Here is a 13,635-nt window from a genome sequence, read left to right as displayed (position 1 = left end):
GCTGACTAAAAAGATAAAGTACATAATTTTCAGAAACCTCTTGCAAGTGTGACAACGTGCAACAAAATTCGTTAACATTATCCGCTGCAACAATAACTATAAAAATATCCTTTATACTAAACTAAGTCACTGGTTCTCAATGATTATTAAACAAAATCCTACCTTCTCTATATGTATGTCATTAATATTATTTTCATATATCATGACAATCATTGGCATCAATTGTCATAACACCCAAACTACTAAAAACAAAATATTAATGGAGAGTAACCCAGGCAACTGAGAAGCAAATCGAAGTTAACGAAGTAAAAAATAATGCCACCATCCGCTCCCCTATGACATTATAATTATTTGAGTGGGATGCTGAGACAATTTTATTCTAGTCTCCACTTTAAAGTTCCATTTCCTTGGGAATGGTAAGGAGTAAACCTAGCTACCGCGAAGCAAACCAAGTACAAACGAATGTCGCCATCCGTTCCTCTGAAATTATTTAAAATTTGAGGTGCTGGGACTACGTTTTCCTGAACCACCAGTTTAATGTTCCATTTTCTTAGGAACAGCAGGGGAGCAAATTGAGAAACTTCGGAGCAAATGGGAGCAAAAAAAGTAGAAGCGAATGCCACCATCCATTCCTCTGTACCATTGGATGGGGGCTAAAACCATGTTGTTCTTGCTCCTCTACTTTAAAATTATATTTTCTCGCGAACGGTAGTGGAGTAAACGGAGAAACTGCGGAGCAAATGGGAGAAAACGAAGTACAAACGAATGCCACCATCCGTTCCCCTCACAGATTATTTTTAGTTGGGTGGGCTGCTGAGACGACGTAGTTCTGGCCCCCCCAGTTTAATGTTCCATTTTCTCGGGAATGGTAAGGAAGCAAACGTAGAAAATGCGGAGCAAATTGGAGCAAACGAAGTACAAACGAATGCGACCATCTGTTCCTGTCTGTGACTGTATTCAATTCGAGGGTATAGGACCACCTTTTTCTGGCCTCTCAGTTTAAATTTCTATTTTCTCGAGAACGGACGGGGAGCAAACGTAGAAACTGCGGAGCAAATGGGAGCAAACGAAGTACAAACGAATGCCACCATCCGTTCCTCTCTGCTATTGGGTGGGGGTCTAAGACCATGTTGTTCTGCCCCCCCCCACTTAAAATTTCTATATTTTCGGGAACGGTAGGGGAGCAAACGTAGAAACTGCGGAGCAAATGGGAGCAAACGAAGTACAAACGAATGCCACCATCAGTTCCCCTCAGCGATTATTTTTAGTTGGGTGGGGGCTGGAACGACGTTGTTCTGGCCCCCCACTTAAGGTTCCATTTTCTTGGGAACGGTAAGGGAGCAAACGGAGCTGCTGCGGAGGAAATGGGAGCAAACGAAGTACAAACGATTGCGACCATCTGTTCCTGTCTGTGACTGTTTTCAATTCGAGGCTCTAGGACCACCTTTTTCTGGCCCCTCAGTTTAAATTTCTATTTTCTCGAGAACGGTAGGGGAGCAAACGTAGAAACTACGGAGCAAATGGGAGCAAACGAAGTACAAACGAATGCCACCATCAGTTCCCCTCAGCGATTATTTTTCGTTGGGTGGGCGGGCTGGGACGACGTTGTTCTGCCCCCCCCACTTTAAAGTTCCATTTTCTCGGGAACGGTAAGGGAGCAAACGAAGCTACTGCGGAAAAATGGGAGCAAACGAACTACAAACGATTGCGACCATCTGTTCCTGTCTGTGACTGTTTTCAATTCGAGGCTCTAGGACCACCTTTTTCTGGCCCCTCAGTTTAAATTTCTACTTTCTCGAGAACGGTAGGGGAGCAAACGTAGAAACTACGGAGCAAATGGGAGCAAACAAAGTACAAACGAATGCCATCATCCGTTCCTCTCTGCTATTGGGTGGGGGGGCTGGGACCATGTTGTTCTGGCCCCCCCACTTTAAATTTCTATATTTTCGGGAACGGTAGGGGAGCAAACGTAGAAACTGTGGAGCAAATGGGAGCAAACGAAGTACAAACGAATGCCACCATCAGTTCCCCTCAGCGATTATTTTTCGTTGGGTGGGGGGGCTGGGACGACGTTGTTCTGCCCCCCCCCACTTTAAGGTTCCATTTTCTCGGGAACGGTAAGGGAGTAAACAGAGCTACTGCGGAGCAAATGGGAGCAAACGAAGTACACACGATTGAAATTGTTTTCGAAGAATTGCGTGATGTTGGGGAGGCCAGGACTACGCACGTGTTCACACGCCATTTTGAATACAATTTACCATACTAAACTGTGGCTATACTAGGGTCCAGGCTGCTCTAAATTAATTAGTATCGTGTGACTAACTGAGTTCTCTACTATGTGCTAATCAGAGACTCTGAATACACTTTTGGTAAAAAAAAAAATTCTTAAGTCAAACCCTTAGTATTAAGCTAATTATTCGTCAAAATGACTCTGCATACGGCCCAATAACTTTCGCGCAGTAAGCCTACATCATCAAATTTCGCGTATGGAGATACTATGTTTTCATACAAGAATACAAATATCTCTTTAAGTATATTATTTCATTAATAGATAACCATTTTTTAACATAGTTTCTTTACCGGTCTGTTATTCTAGTATAAAATTAATAAGATGACACCAAATCAATCGCAAACACTGCTCAACTACTATCACATTAGTGACGTCATATTGTGCAGGGCTCTGATTTTGTCTACCTAAAGTCTCCCAGGTATATATAGCAATATCTCGTGAACTAATCATTCAAATATTTTTAAAATACACATACAACATACTGAGAAAATATGTGACAAAGTCAGAAAAGGTCGAAGGAACCGAGTGAAAAACATTTAAAGTATTTTTATTTGAAAAATGAAATGAGACATTTTGACTGATGCCGACCTTCTAAACATAAACTGGTGAAGAAGAAGTAAAAAGATCTGATTATATCTATTAAATCTAAGACTGTCAATTTTATTAAATGCCGATCAGCGTTGCCAATATGTGTGTAATTACACAAAATGTGTGCAATTTTTCCCTGTATGTGCATTTTGTGTGTAATCCCAATCTGTGTGTATTTTGTGTGCACTTTGGTCAATTGAAATTTTTTATCATTGATGATTTTTGCAAAGTTCGTTTCATTCAAATATTCATTATTTCTATTTTTACTGAAAATTGCCTTTCAAAAACTACGATTGCCAACGTCTGACTCCAGGGCGGCGCAATAAAACCTACCTTGCTTCCTTGGTACCTCACTTCTCGTTTTCGAGAAGCGGGTGCCACGACTGTTAGCCCACATCCCCAAGCAAAGCCCCGTTGTTCAAGCCAAGCAATACGAATGAATATTGATTCTCGATGTTAACCAAAACATGAGGCGGAGGGGGGTAACAAGTCTTTTTTGTTTTCCCACTACTAATCAGGAAAATGTCCTTTTTCAAGCAGATGAACGACAGAGTGAACGAGAAGGATGTGATGTTTTTTATTGAACGAAGTATAAAAATAAAAAAGAGAGAGAAGTTAGAACAAAGATTCAATACTCTTTATGTGCCAATGGGCGGGAAGAATGTGTCGGTTTTCTATAGTAATAATAATAATAATAATAATAATAATAATAATAATAATAATAATAATAAATCAAACTGAATTTTTGAACAATGGCTGATCGATGTACGTATCGTATGTACATCATCAGACACAATATACATATATATAGGTTGTTATCAGGGGCGGATCCAGGACCGATTCTGGGGGGATGGTGGGTTGTCATACTGCTTCTTTTAAGGGCTCCAAACTTTTGGATGGGTTTTATTTATATATATAAGATAAGAAAGTTTACTCTTCTGGGGATCGATCGCCCCGATAGCCCCCTGGATCCGCCCCTGGTTCTTATGTATTTTGCAATTTTATGTGCATTGTCTTCCAGTTTCTGTGTAAAATTGTGTAATTTGGACGGAAGTTGTGTGTAATTTCACTTGCCGTGTCTGGCAACACTGATCCCGATCGTATGTTTGATAGGAAGTATCAAGTTGCTTCTGTGAACGTTCTTGTAAATCATTTATGGCAGCATAAACTATACAGGAAGTATAAGAGCAGTGTGAAATTCTTATTAAATTTCAGTCATAATGGCTGATGAGAAATCTGTTAAGTTGGAATTGATGTGCAAAGAAGAATTTAATTATGACTCACCTCAGGAAGATCCACTAGAAGGTAAAGGTGGGACATACGACCTGATGACCGACAACAAAGAATTAATATTATCTACAACGGAAGTAGAGCATACAATGGACAACGATACAGCTATGTATTCTTCGGATGTGGAACTAAACGTTGATAGGATGAAATCAGATTTTGCAGCAGAAGAAGGTCCTGCATTTGAAAGCAACATAGAAATGCTAAGAAAAGTAGTGATTCACGAGACTTGCCCGTGGTACTCTAATGACTCCCAACAACTAACAACAGAAAGTTTAAATTCAGTTCGGCCAGAGAGGTAATGTTCAATTTTTGATACAATAATTGGCTCAGATTGACAGTAAGGTTACATGTGTTCGATAACTTTATAGGTTAAAAGGATATTTCACGAGAAATATTAAGGTATGAGAAATACTTCGAACGTAAATTAATAACCCACAATTTGGAAACGACTAGTGATGGGCAGTGGGAATATTCCCGTCAGGAAGGAATTTAAAAAATCGGAATATTCCGGTTTTTTTCCCTAGCGTATTAATTCCCGGGAAGGAATTTAGGTAATAGTATACATGAGAACCCCCTGATCTGCGTTAAATCTGTGTTCTGTTACAACTTCTACATGTAATACCATAAATTTTCTACGTAGTGCAATAGTAAGAAATATCCATGTGCTCAAGACATGCGATATGCGTTAACCCCCCCCCACACACACACACATACTCCTAGATAAAGTACAAGGGCACTACACATGCAGATATAAAGTACAAATACGTTCTTTTTTATTTTCGTATCAGTCGATAAGTAAATAAAAGTCGCTTTGTTACCCCCTTTGTAAGTTCGTACATACTCAATGAATAATCCCTAAAAGTATGAGCGTCCTGCTCCTTCGGGAACTGATGCAGCTTCATGTATACTATATCCGGAATTTATTTCTATTTCTTTACTTTATCTTCCAAATTATAAGAACCATATGACTAATTACTTTATTTTAGGAGGCCTATATTATGATTTATTCAGGGTGGCCACTCACCTGGAAAACCTGGAAAACCGGGAAAAGTCAGGGAATTTTGATGAAAAACAAGGAATTTTTACTCGGGGCAAAATTTACGTTCTGCTGTATTCATAGCCATTTAGCCGGTTTATTTATATACAAAATAGCTTTGGTCGCTGGGGGCTTCGCCCCCAGATTTCTTCTTCGTTCCAGGTTTCGTTTATCTAACTCTGCTGGTTTGGGCGGCGCATACTTTCTTCATATTCTTTTGTCATTTAGTGCTGCCCATGAATTGAGCTGGAGCGAAATCGGGACCATTTTGTAATTAACACACTTGTTTAGTTCGATGGCTGTTTGATTTTCAGAATTCGCTCGGGGCTGCGCCCCTGCATCCCGTTTTGGTAGTCACGTGATTAATATAAAGGCTAAACGATAGTTGAGTAAGAATCTATTAAAAATAAACACGCTAATGTTATGAAGTCGTTTCTAGTGTCTGAGTCAGTAACTAAAGCTGAAGTTCTGTGGTGTTTGCAGGCAGTAATGCAACACTTGTCATTCCGATCTGCTTCCCGACTGGCTAACAAATTTCAAGCTCATGTTCCCTGATAGCGAAATTTGTAGTAAGATGCAATTACAACGTACCAAGTTAGCTTATACTATCGTTCATGGTCTTGGACGACTTTTTAAAGGTGATCATAGAAGTTTGCAAGCATTAAGTTATTGGGTTTGATGAAAGCCTTAACAAAGTCTCGCAAAAGCAGCCAAAGGACCTTACGATTCAGTTTTGGGACAATAAAAATACCAAGTGTCAGCAAGATATTTAAATTCAGTGTTCCTCGAACATTCAACGTCAGCAGACATTCAAGTTAGTTTCAAGAATGGTATCTTAGGTTTGGACCTCAAGAAAATTGTTCAAGTTTCAATGGATGGCCCACATGTTAACTTCAAATTTTTAACTGACCTGCAGAAAGATCTTGCAAGTTCACCTTCAGATCCAATTCTTCTTGATATTAGAAGTTGTGGGCTGCATACTATGAATTGTGCTTTTAAAGCTGCCATGCAAGCAACAGGTTGGAAATTAGAAGAATTCCTAAGGGCGTCTTATAATTTATTCAAAGACGTTCCACTCGTCGTGCAGATTACATAAGATGCACAAGGTCTTCTGTGTTTCCGAAAAAAATTTTGCAGCATTAAATGGACAGAAAATTCAGTCGTTGCTTGCCGGGCGATGGAAATATTACCGAACGTAAAGAAATACGTACAGTGGGCTGTTGATGAGAAGAAAGTACCACAGTGCAAAAGCTTTGATACTGTAAGACATTTCACAAATGATAACCTGCTTGGTGCAAAACTTGGCTTTTTCACAACATTAGCAAAAACTGTTGAACCTTTCCTGCGTGAATTTCAGGGAGAAGCTCCATTAGCTCCTTTCCTTTACAACTTGCTCCAGGCCATAGTATTGTCTGTTGCAGGTCGTTTTGGAAGGCCGGCCATTGGTTAAGATTGATTTCAATAATAGCGAAAACTTAAAGCCAGCCAAGCTTGTAAACATTGGGTACACATCAAAGGATGCTATACGAAAAGCCAATACCGTATCGGATAGACAGACTCTTGAATTTCGACAAGACTCGCGCAGGATGTCAGAAATTCATACTGAAAATAATGGACAGGTCACCTCTAAAATTCAACCTGGCAAGAGCAATTTCTTTCCTGGATCCAAGTGTGTTTGTTATGGATGACACTGTAGCTGCAAAGAGATTGTCCAATTGCCTAGAAATTGTAGTATCCAAATATTGGATTTTAAGAACATTAGCTGATGAAATCCAAGGTGAATTCAAAGTTTTTGCTAAAAATCCTCTTGTATTGGAAGCAATGAGAAATTATGACAGTAAAAGTAAGAGATTAGATGACCATTGGATGGAGATACTGCATTTAGGCGCATGCTCAATACATATGACTGATTTTGTGAAATTTCTCCTCATTTTATCTCATGGAAATGCTAGTGTGGAGAGGGGATTTTCAATCAACAAAGAATGTTTAATTGAAAATCAAAGCGAGTTGAGTCTAATTGCACTCAGGCAGGTACATGATAAAATTTCAGCTGTGGGTGGTATTGATAAGTTTCCAATTACAAAGAGGGTTGTCCATGCTGCCCGCAATGCTCATGGAGTATATGTTGAGTCTGAAGAATCAAGAAGAGGAAGAGAAGAAACAGAAGAAGAGAAATGCCATTAAGGATAAAGTTATTGAACTCGAGGCGAAGAAAATGAAGTTGAAGGAGAAACTGTCTGCAATTGATGATGAGATTATTGGTTTGAAGTCTTAAAACATTTAAGTGGATGTGGTCTTAACTTCAGTTTGATTTTAGTGAACTGCAAATCTGTGATTTGAGGTTTTAAAACATTTCAGTAAAGTAGTGTTCGTTCCAGTAATTTGTGTTTTAGTAGTGGACTGTAAGTGTGTGTACTTTTGTTACTAGTATTAAGCTTAAGGTTGGAAAGCGATAGGGATAGACATTCCTCTTCTCGTTCTGTGCAGCAGTTGGTTACAGTGGAGTGGAAACACATAGGAGAATTGAAAATTAGGCAAATAAGTGATTAAAATTAGACTATTTATCTTCGCTAGTGTTTTTTGTGATTCTTTTTTTAATAAAGATCCTCTAGTCCACATTGCGTTTCACTTGTAGCTTCTGTTTAAGCTTTGAAAAACAATGATATACCAATTTTAGATCTCTCTAGAAATTTTCTGGAAAACCGGGAAAATTTCTGGAAAAGTCAGGGAATTTTGAAATTCCAAATGAGTGGCCACCCTGTTATTTCTAGGTTTTAAAGAATTTGGAGGTTAAAGCATTTAAAATTCTTTGACTGTACTTTATATAACAAATAATATAATTTTTTGTACCATTTTCGTTTGCACTAAAAAGTAAGGTAATTGTTTAGAATTGGGGGCCAAAACTAGCAAAAAGTAGGATGATTTACGGAAGAAATGAGTTGATAGTGATGTTCGAGTAGTCAAGAAAGTATCGAGCACATTTTTTTTTTTTAGGGCAGCAGGGGATTTATACAAAACGGAAAGGTAAGTGCAAGTGATTTATGTGAGAAAAGAAAGTGAATTGTTGATAACGAAGATAGAAAACGTGCCATGCGGGGCTCTAACCCGCCTTCACTCGCTAACGCTCGCTCTGCATTGCTGTCTGAATTTAAAGTTGGTAACGTAATTTAACGTATGAAACCATAAAACAACCGCATCGGAATAGAATATCGCAGAAAAGTGGGTGCGAAAGCTGGCCCCCAATGCTAAACAATAACCAAAATTAGCAAAGTACTATTACAAATGATGAAAAGGAACAATTTTGTAAAGTAACTTAGAATTAAGTAAACTTATGTAGAAATAGAGATGAAGTACTATTAATGAAACCTGAACAACCGAAAATAATAGACGTCGGCCTGTCTCCTCTCTCGGACCCGAATTTCTGTAGAGGTTGTCGGACTTCTCTTAGATGTGAATTTACGCACGAAATTTAGAGAAATGGGAGGAGGAAAGATCGTGTGTGGCAATGTAACATGAAAAATTATAAAGATAAGATAGTATCTTGCAAATATTGTGAACATACGTATTTGTGCAAATGTTGACAAAATTGTTTATAACATTTAAAAATTTAATATGTTTATAATATCGGTGGTAGAGTCAAGTTTAGAAAAGCCACTTACATGTAAATTAAAAACTGTTTAGGGGTTTAAAATATGTGAGCTTACTATACCATTTTTGAAATATATTTACTTTCATAGGACTTATTGTAAATAAATATCCATTTCTGCGTACACTCTAAATATAATAGAATATTAATAAACTAACATAACATCGTTCAGGATATACATTTTAAAGACTCCTCTGGGGACAACAGTAATAATATGCTGTGACATAAAACTTAATTCAACTTTGAAATCATAATATAGTAATAGAATGCAATTTTCTTTCTGATTGTACATACATTCCCGGATAAATTCCCATTTTGGCAATCTCCCCAGGGAATATTCCCGAAATATATCTTCCCGGGAATTTACCCATCACTAGTACCTACCAAATTTTGCATAATAATACATTTTCAATTGTTATTAAGCCTCAACAAGTACCTTTTCGAAATTCATCGTTGTTCCACCCGAAACCTAAAAGTCCCTATCCCACCCAAGAGAATTCTAACCATCAGTGGATGTTTGTTAATTGTAGAGAACCATATCGGTACTCATTTCATATTATAGAATCCATATCTATGCATTTCATACCGGTACTCATTGCTTTTCACTAAAGTTTATTTTTTATATTTTCAGCAATCATTTGTAGCGTATGCATTTTCATTTGTCGAGCTAGCTTTCGCAGATGGCGGCCCCTTTATATTAAATATACGGAGAAATGAATAGAATCATGAAATGAATAGTACGAGATGTGTGAATGGGGGTAATAAAATTTTAAAGGTTAGAAAGATTACCACGATAGATTCACTAATAAGGGAGAAATAAGGATAAATTGTGTACATGGGCGGCGTTTAGGGGGGAAAGAGGGGGCAGTTGCCCCCTCCCATTTTTTTGAAGTGACGCCTTAATTTATATAATTTCATTTGGAAATGTAAACAGGGTGTCCACCCAATTTGGAGAAAAGATCCCCGACTTTCCATGACGAAAGTTCCAGATTTCCCTGACCCCTGAATAACTTAAAAATATAGAATAAAAAAAGAAACCCCAGCCTCCACACTTCCCATAGTTGGCCTTGCTCTCTTCCGCTTCTCCTTCTTTCTTAGTTCAATTTTATTTCCAAAAACATGTAAATTTACGACGTGTGCATTAGGCCGCTATTGATTAGGCCTACATATTACACAAAATGTAAATTTACAGTTACGAAAGTGTAGAGCACACAGAGTACTTAAGATATGAAAAAAAATTTACACATTATAATACCAATTACACAGCATTATAATATTGCCTATAGTAATAAACAGTTCATACATGATTTTACTGATTATTAAAAAAAAGAGACACACTATCTAGCACACATTACATTAGGTAACACACACACATTACTTTTGCTGGTGCAGTTGTTAAATGCAACCCATTTAGAAATTTGTTTTCATACTTTCTCGCATAGTTTTCTTCTCATTGATCTGAATATTTTTCTTGTCTCCGCAGTTTAATTTTCTTCTCTTGTTCCTCCAGCTCCTTTAGTTGTTGCTGTATCTTCCGTTTCTCTCTCCTCTTCTCGCCTCCAGCATTTATTTCTCTTTTCTTTTTCCAAATACACCTGATATTGTCTCATTGAACTTCTCACTGAATTTATCATACCTCTTGTAATTGTTAATCCTGATGATCCACTTATTCTCATCGCAGAATCATATATGATCCGTTGAGCAACCAGAGATTCTTCTTGTAAGTTTTCAACAATGAGAATCTTATTTATTGTGAGACCACTTTAAAAAAATGCGTTTCCATGAAAGAAGATAAAACACAATTTCATAACTGACCATAAGTAAACGAAGTTCTTCCCATTTCCTAAGTAAAAAACTCATCAAGTCCAATACCATCTCTGTCATTGGCTATGAATTAATTCCAGTGTTCCTTAAATTATTCAGTCTGTGCTTTCACTGTGAGCTGGAGATAACATTTCTTTGTGTTCTCAGCCACTTGTCCAGATTTGGCACCATTCAATTCTTCGAGAACAGCGTCTCGCAGAAAATTAGTTTCAACAACTATATCAGAGAAAACTGACTCCCTCAATATCATCATTGAGAACACTAGGTTTTGCATCCAGTAACAGTAAAGAAATCAACCCTATTTCATAAATTCAGTAATTGAACAATTGACCTAAATCCATTTTTTCCTGACTTTCCCTGACCAATCTACCATTTCCCTGACTTCACCTGATACATTTTTACTTCCCTGACTTTCACTTATTTTCCAGAATGTGGACACCCTGGTAAAGGTTTTGTATGTATTTCTCTTTCATACTAATGGTACTATATGATATTTGCCGTTGCGTGAGTACGTATTGGTTATTTGTCTTCCCATGGAGTTCAGAAAGCTACAGGAATTGCGTTTTAATTGCAATTCAAAGCAATTAATGTTTTGATTGCATATTTCTTTAAATGCCATAGCATATGCTTGCAGTACTTACTGTATTTTATTTTCTAAGAGAAAAAACATTCCTTTAATGGCATGTGTGGAATTAAAAGCATAAGTTGTTCATTAATCCTCAGTTTCAATATAACTTCCGCAAACCAAGCCTCATTATTCATTACTATGATTAATATTATCCTTTCTATTTATTTGTTTTGCGAATTTATTATTGAATAATCTGATCAAACAGTTTTCCAGACAGAATTTTAAGATGTTCATGAGCAAGATCTCAAATCTCTTCTTACACTTTCGATGTTGAAGAGTATAAAGGGCTAGTTTCTACCTGTATTGCTCTTATGAATTTACTTAAAATACAAATACGATATACGGCATTTTAAGTGAAAAAAAGATAGTATCCTATTAGTTTTACAACCTTTCATCAAAGAGTGTTAGAAACAACCAGGAAATCTAACATTGATATACAATTCCTCTGATCATGTATTGCCCCCCCCCTTTTAACGTCCAACCGTCGCCACTGATTGTGTATTATATGTGTTCGTGGGTTGATGCTTTATGAGGCGAGGAGGAAGTAGCGTACGATCTGAAAGTGTTTCAAACCCAGTGTATTATTAACTAGTGTTATGTACCGAGCTGTAATGCAGGCCAATATATAACTGTTAACCGAAAAATATAATAAGAAGTTAGTTGGATGTAAGGGAAATGTGAATTCTGGAAAATGTGTTGTTGCGTGCGATATGCATATGTACACTCATATTCAAAATTATTCTCTCATGTCTATAAATTTGTTTTTCTAGCAATATAATTTGAGAACGAATTAGCCCAGTATTTCTTATAATATTATTATATGTATAATCGGCAAAGACATCTATGTGGCAAATTTCGTGTCAAAAGCGCAGTAAACAAGAACAATAAAACGAAAATGAAACTTCCTTGTTTATTTAGCAACATTTTGTTTTACTCATTCTAATTTTCTCATTTATAATTCTTTCCCTATGAAAATTACCACAAATATACATTTCCCGATTATACACATAGTATCAGCATTAAAAGTGCCCCGCAACATTATTATCAAATTATATTCTTACAAGAAAAGTTATAGATTTGCGACAACCATTTTGGACATGAGTGTACATAAAAATACAATAATGAAAGATAATTAATTAGGCAATACTTTACCTGTAACGAAGCCTTTATTTACAGTATACAAAGTGAAGTGAATTATCTGAAGTCAGTGTGCTAACTCATGACAAGAAACTATAGAAATGTCCCGAGATTTACAAATACACATATGTGTGAAATGTACGTTACTGATGTGCTGTGTTACTTTGGAAGCAAATGGGCAAGCAATAAAAATGAGCAGAATATGAAGGGACCTCTCAGATACCTGTATATCATTAAAGTAGGGGTTTCGTACAATCCTAGTCTACGCATATACCCACCATCGCTGACGGGCCAGATTCCTATGGGCGCACACCTAGTGATGGGTAAATTCCCGGGAAGATATTTTTCCGGAATATTCCTGGGAAGATTCCCAAAATGGGAATTTATCCGGGAAGTTATGTACAATCAGAAAGAAAATTGCATTCTATTGCTATATTATGATTTCGAACTTGAATTAATTTATATATCACAGCATATTATCACTGTTGTCCACAGAGGATTCTTTAAAATCTATATATTCTGAACGGTACTATGTTACTTTATTAACACTTTATTATATTTAGAGAGAACGGATAAATGTATATTTATTTACAATATGTTCTATCAATTAAATATGTGTGAAAAAAATATAGTAATAGTTTAAATTTATATGTAAGTGGATTTGCTCAACTTCACTCTATTACTGATATTATAAACACATTAAATTTATAAACGTTATAAACCAATTAGATTGAGTAAATGCTAGAAGATACATGTCTCACCAATTTATGAACATTTGCGTATACATATTTAAGTTCACCAAATTTGCAAGATGCTTACTTATCTCTATATTTTAGCACGGATCATTGCCATACACGACCTTTCTTTCTACCTATTTCTTGAAATTCCATACGTTAATTCACATGTAAAAGAAGTCCGAGTACCTCTTCAGAAACTCGAGTCAGAGAAAACCCGGGAATATTCCCATTTTTAAATTCCTTCCCACCGGGAATATTCCCACTGACCATCACTACGCACACCGGCTCTTTCGCGGAGGTGCCCCTTCCCTGATTAGGTTAGCTAGCATCCTTTTTTTTTAGTGGCAACCTAACCTTTTTTTTCGCATAAGAGCTTATGAAGTGAATCTGCCCGAGAAATGCTAGTGCAACACCTCTATTGCTTTGTTATTACACAGGAAAAAGGCATTTTCGTATGCG

General features: G+C 36.9%; 1 protein-coding gene across 1 annotated transcript in view; it reads left to right on the top strand.

Moving 5' to 3' along the window:
• Positions 1-3,972: 3,972 nt before the first annotated feature.
• LOC145690732 (uncharacterized) overlaps positions 3,973-13,635 on the top strand; it is a 42,128-nt gene continuing 32,465 nt past the window's right edge. The window contains exon 1 of the mRNA XM_081765913.1: positions 3,973-4,463. Within this exon, the coding sequence (XP_081622039.1) occupies positions 4,099-4,463 (365 nt within the window). The 5' untranslated portion in view covers positions 3,973-4,098. The remainder of the gene's footprint in view (positions 4,464-13,635) is intronic.

This window comes from Thermobia domestica, chromosome 7, assembly GCF_964235325.1.
Source record: "Thermobia domestica chromosome 7, izTheDome1.hap1.1, whole genome shotgun sequence".
In the NCBI taxonomy this organism is placed as follows: Eukaryota; Metazoa; Arthropoda; class Insecta; order Zygentoma; family Lepismatidae; genus Thermobia; species Thermobia domestica.
The sequence above is the reverse complement of the archived record's forward strand: the minus strand, read 5'-3'. Positions and strand labels throughout refer to the sequence as shown.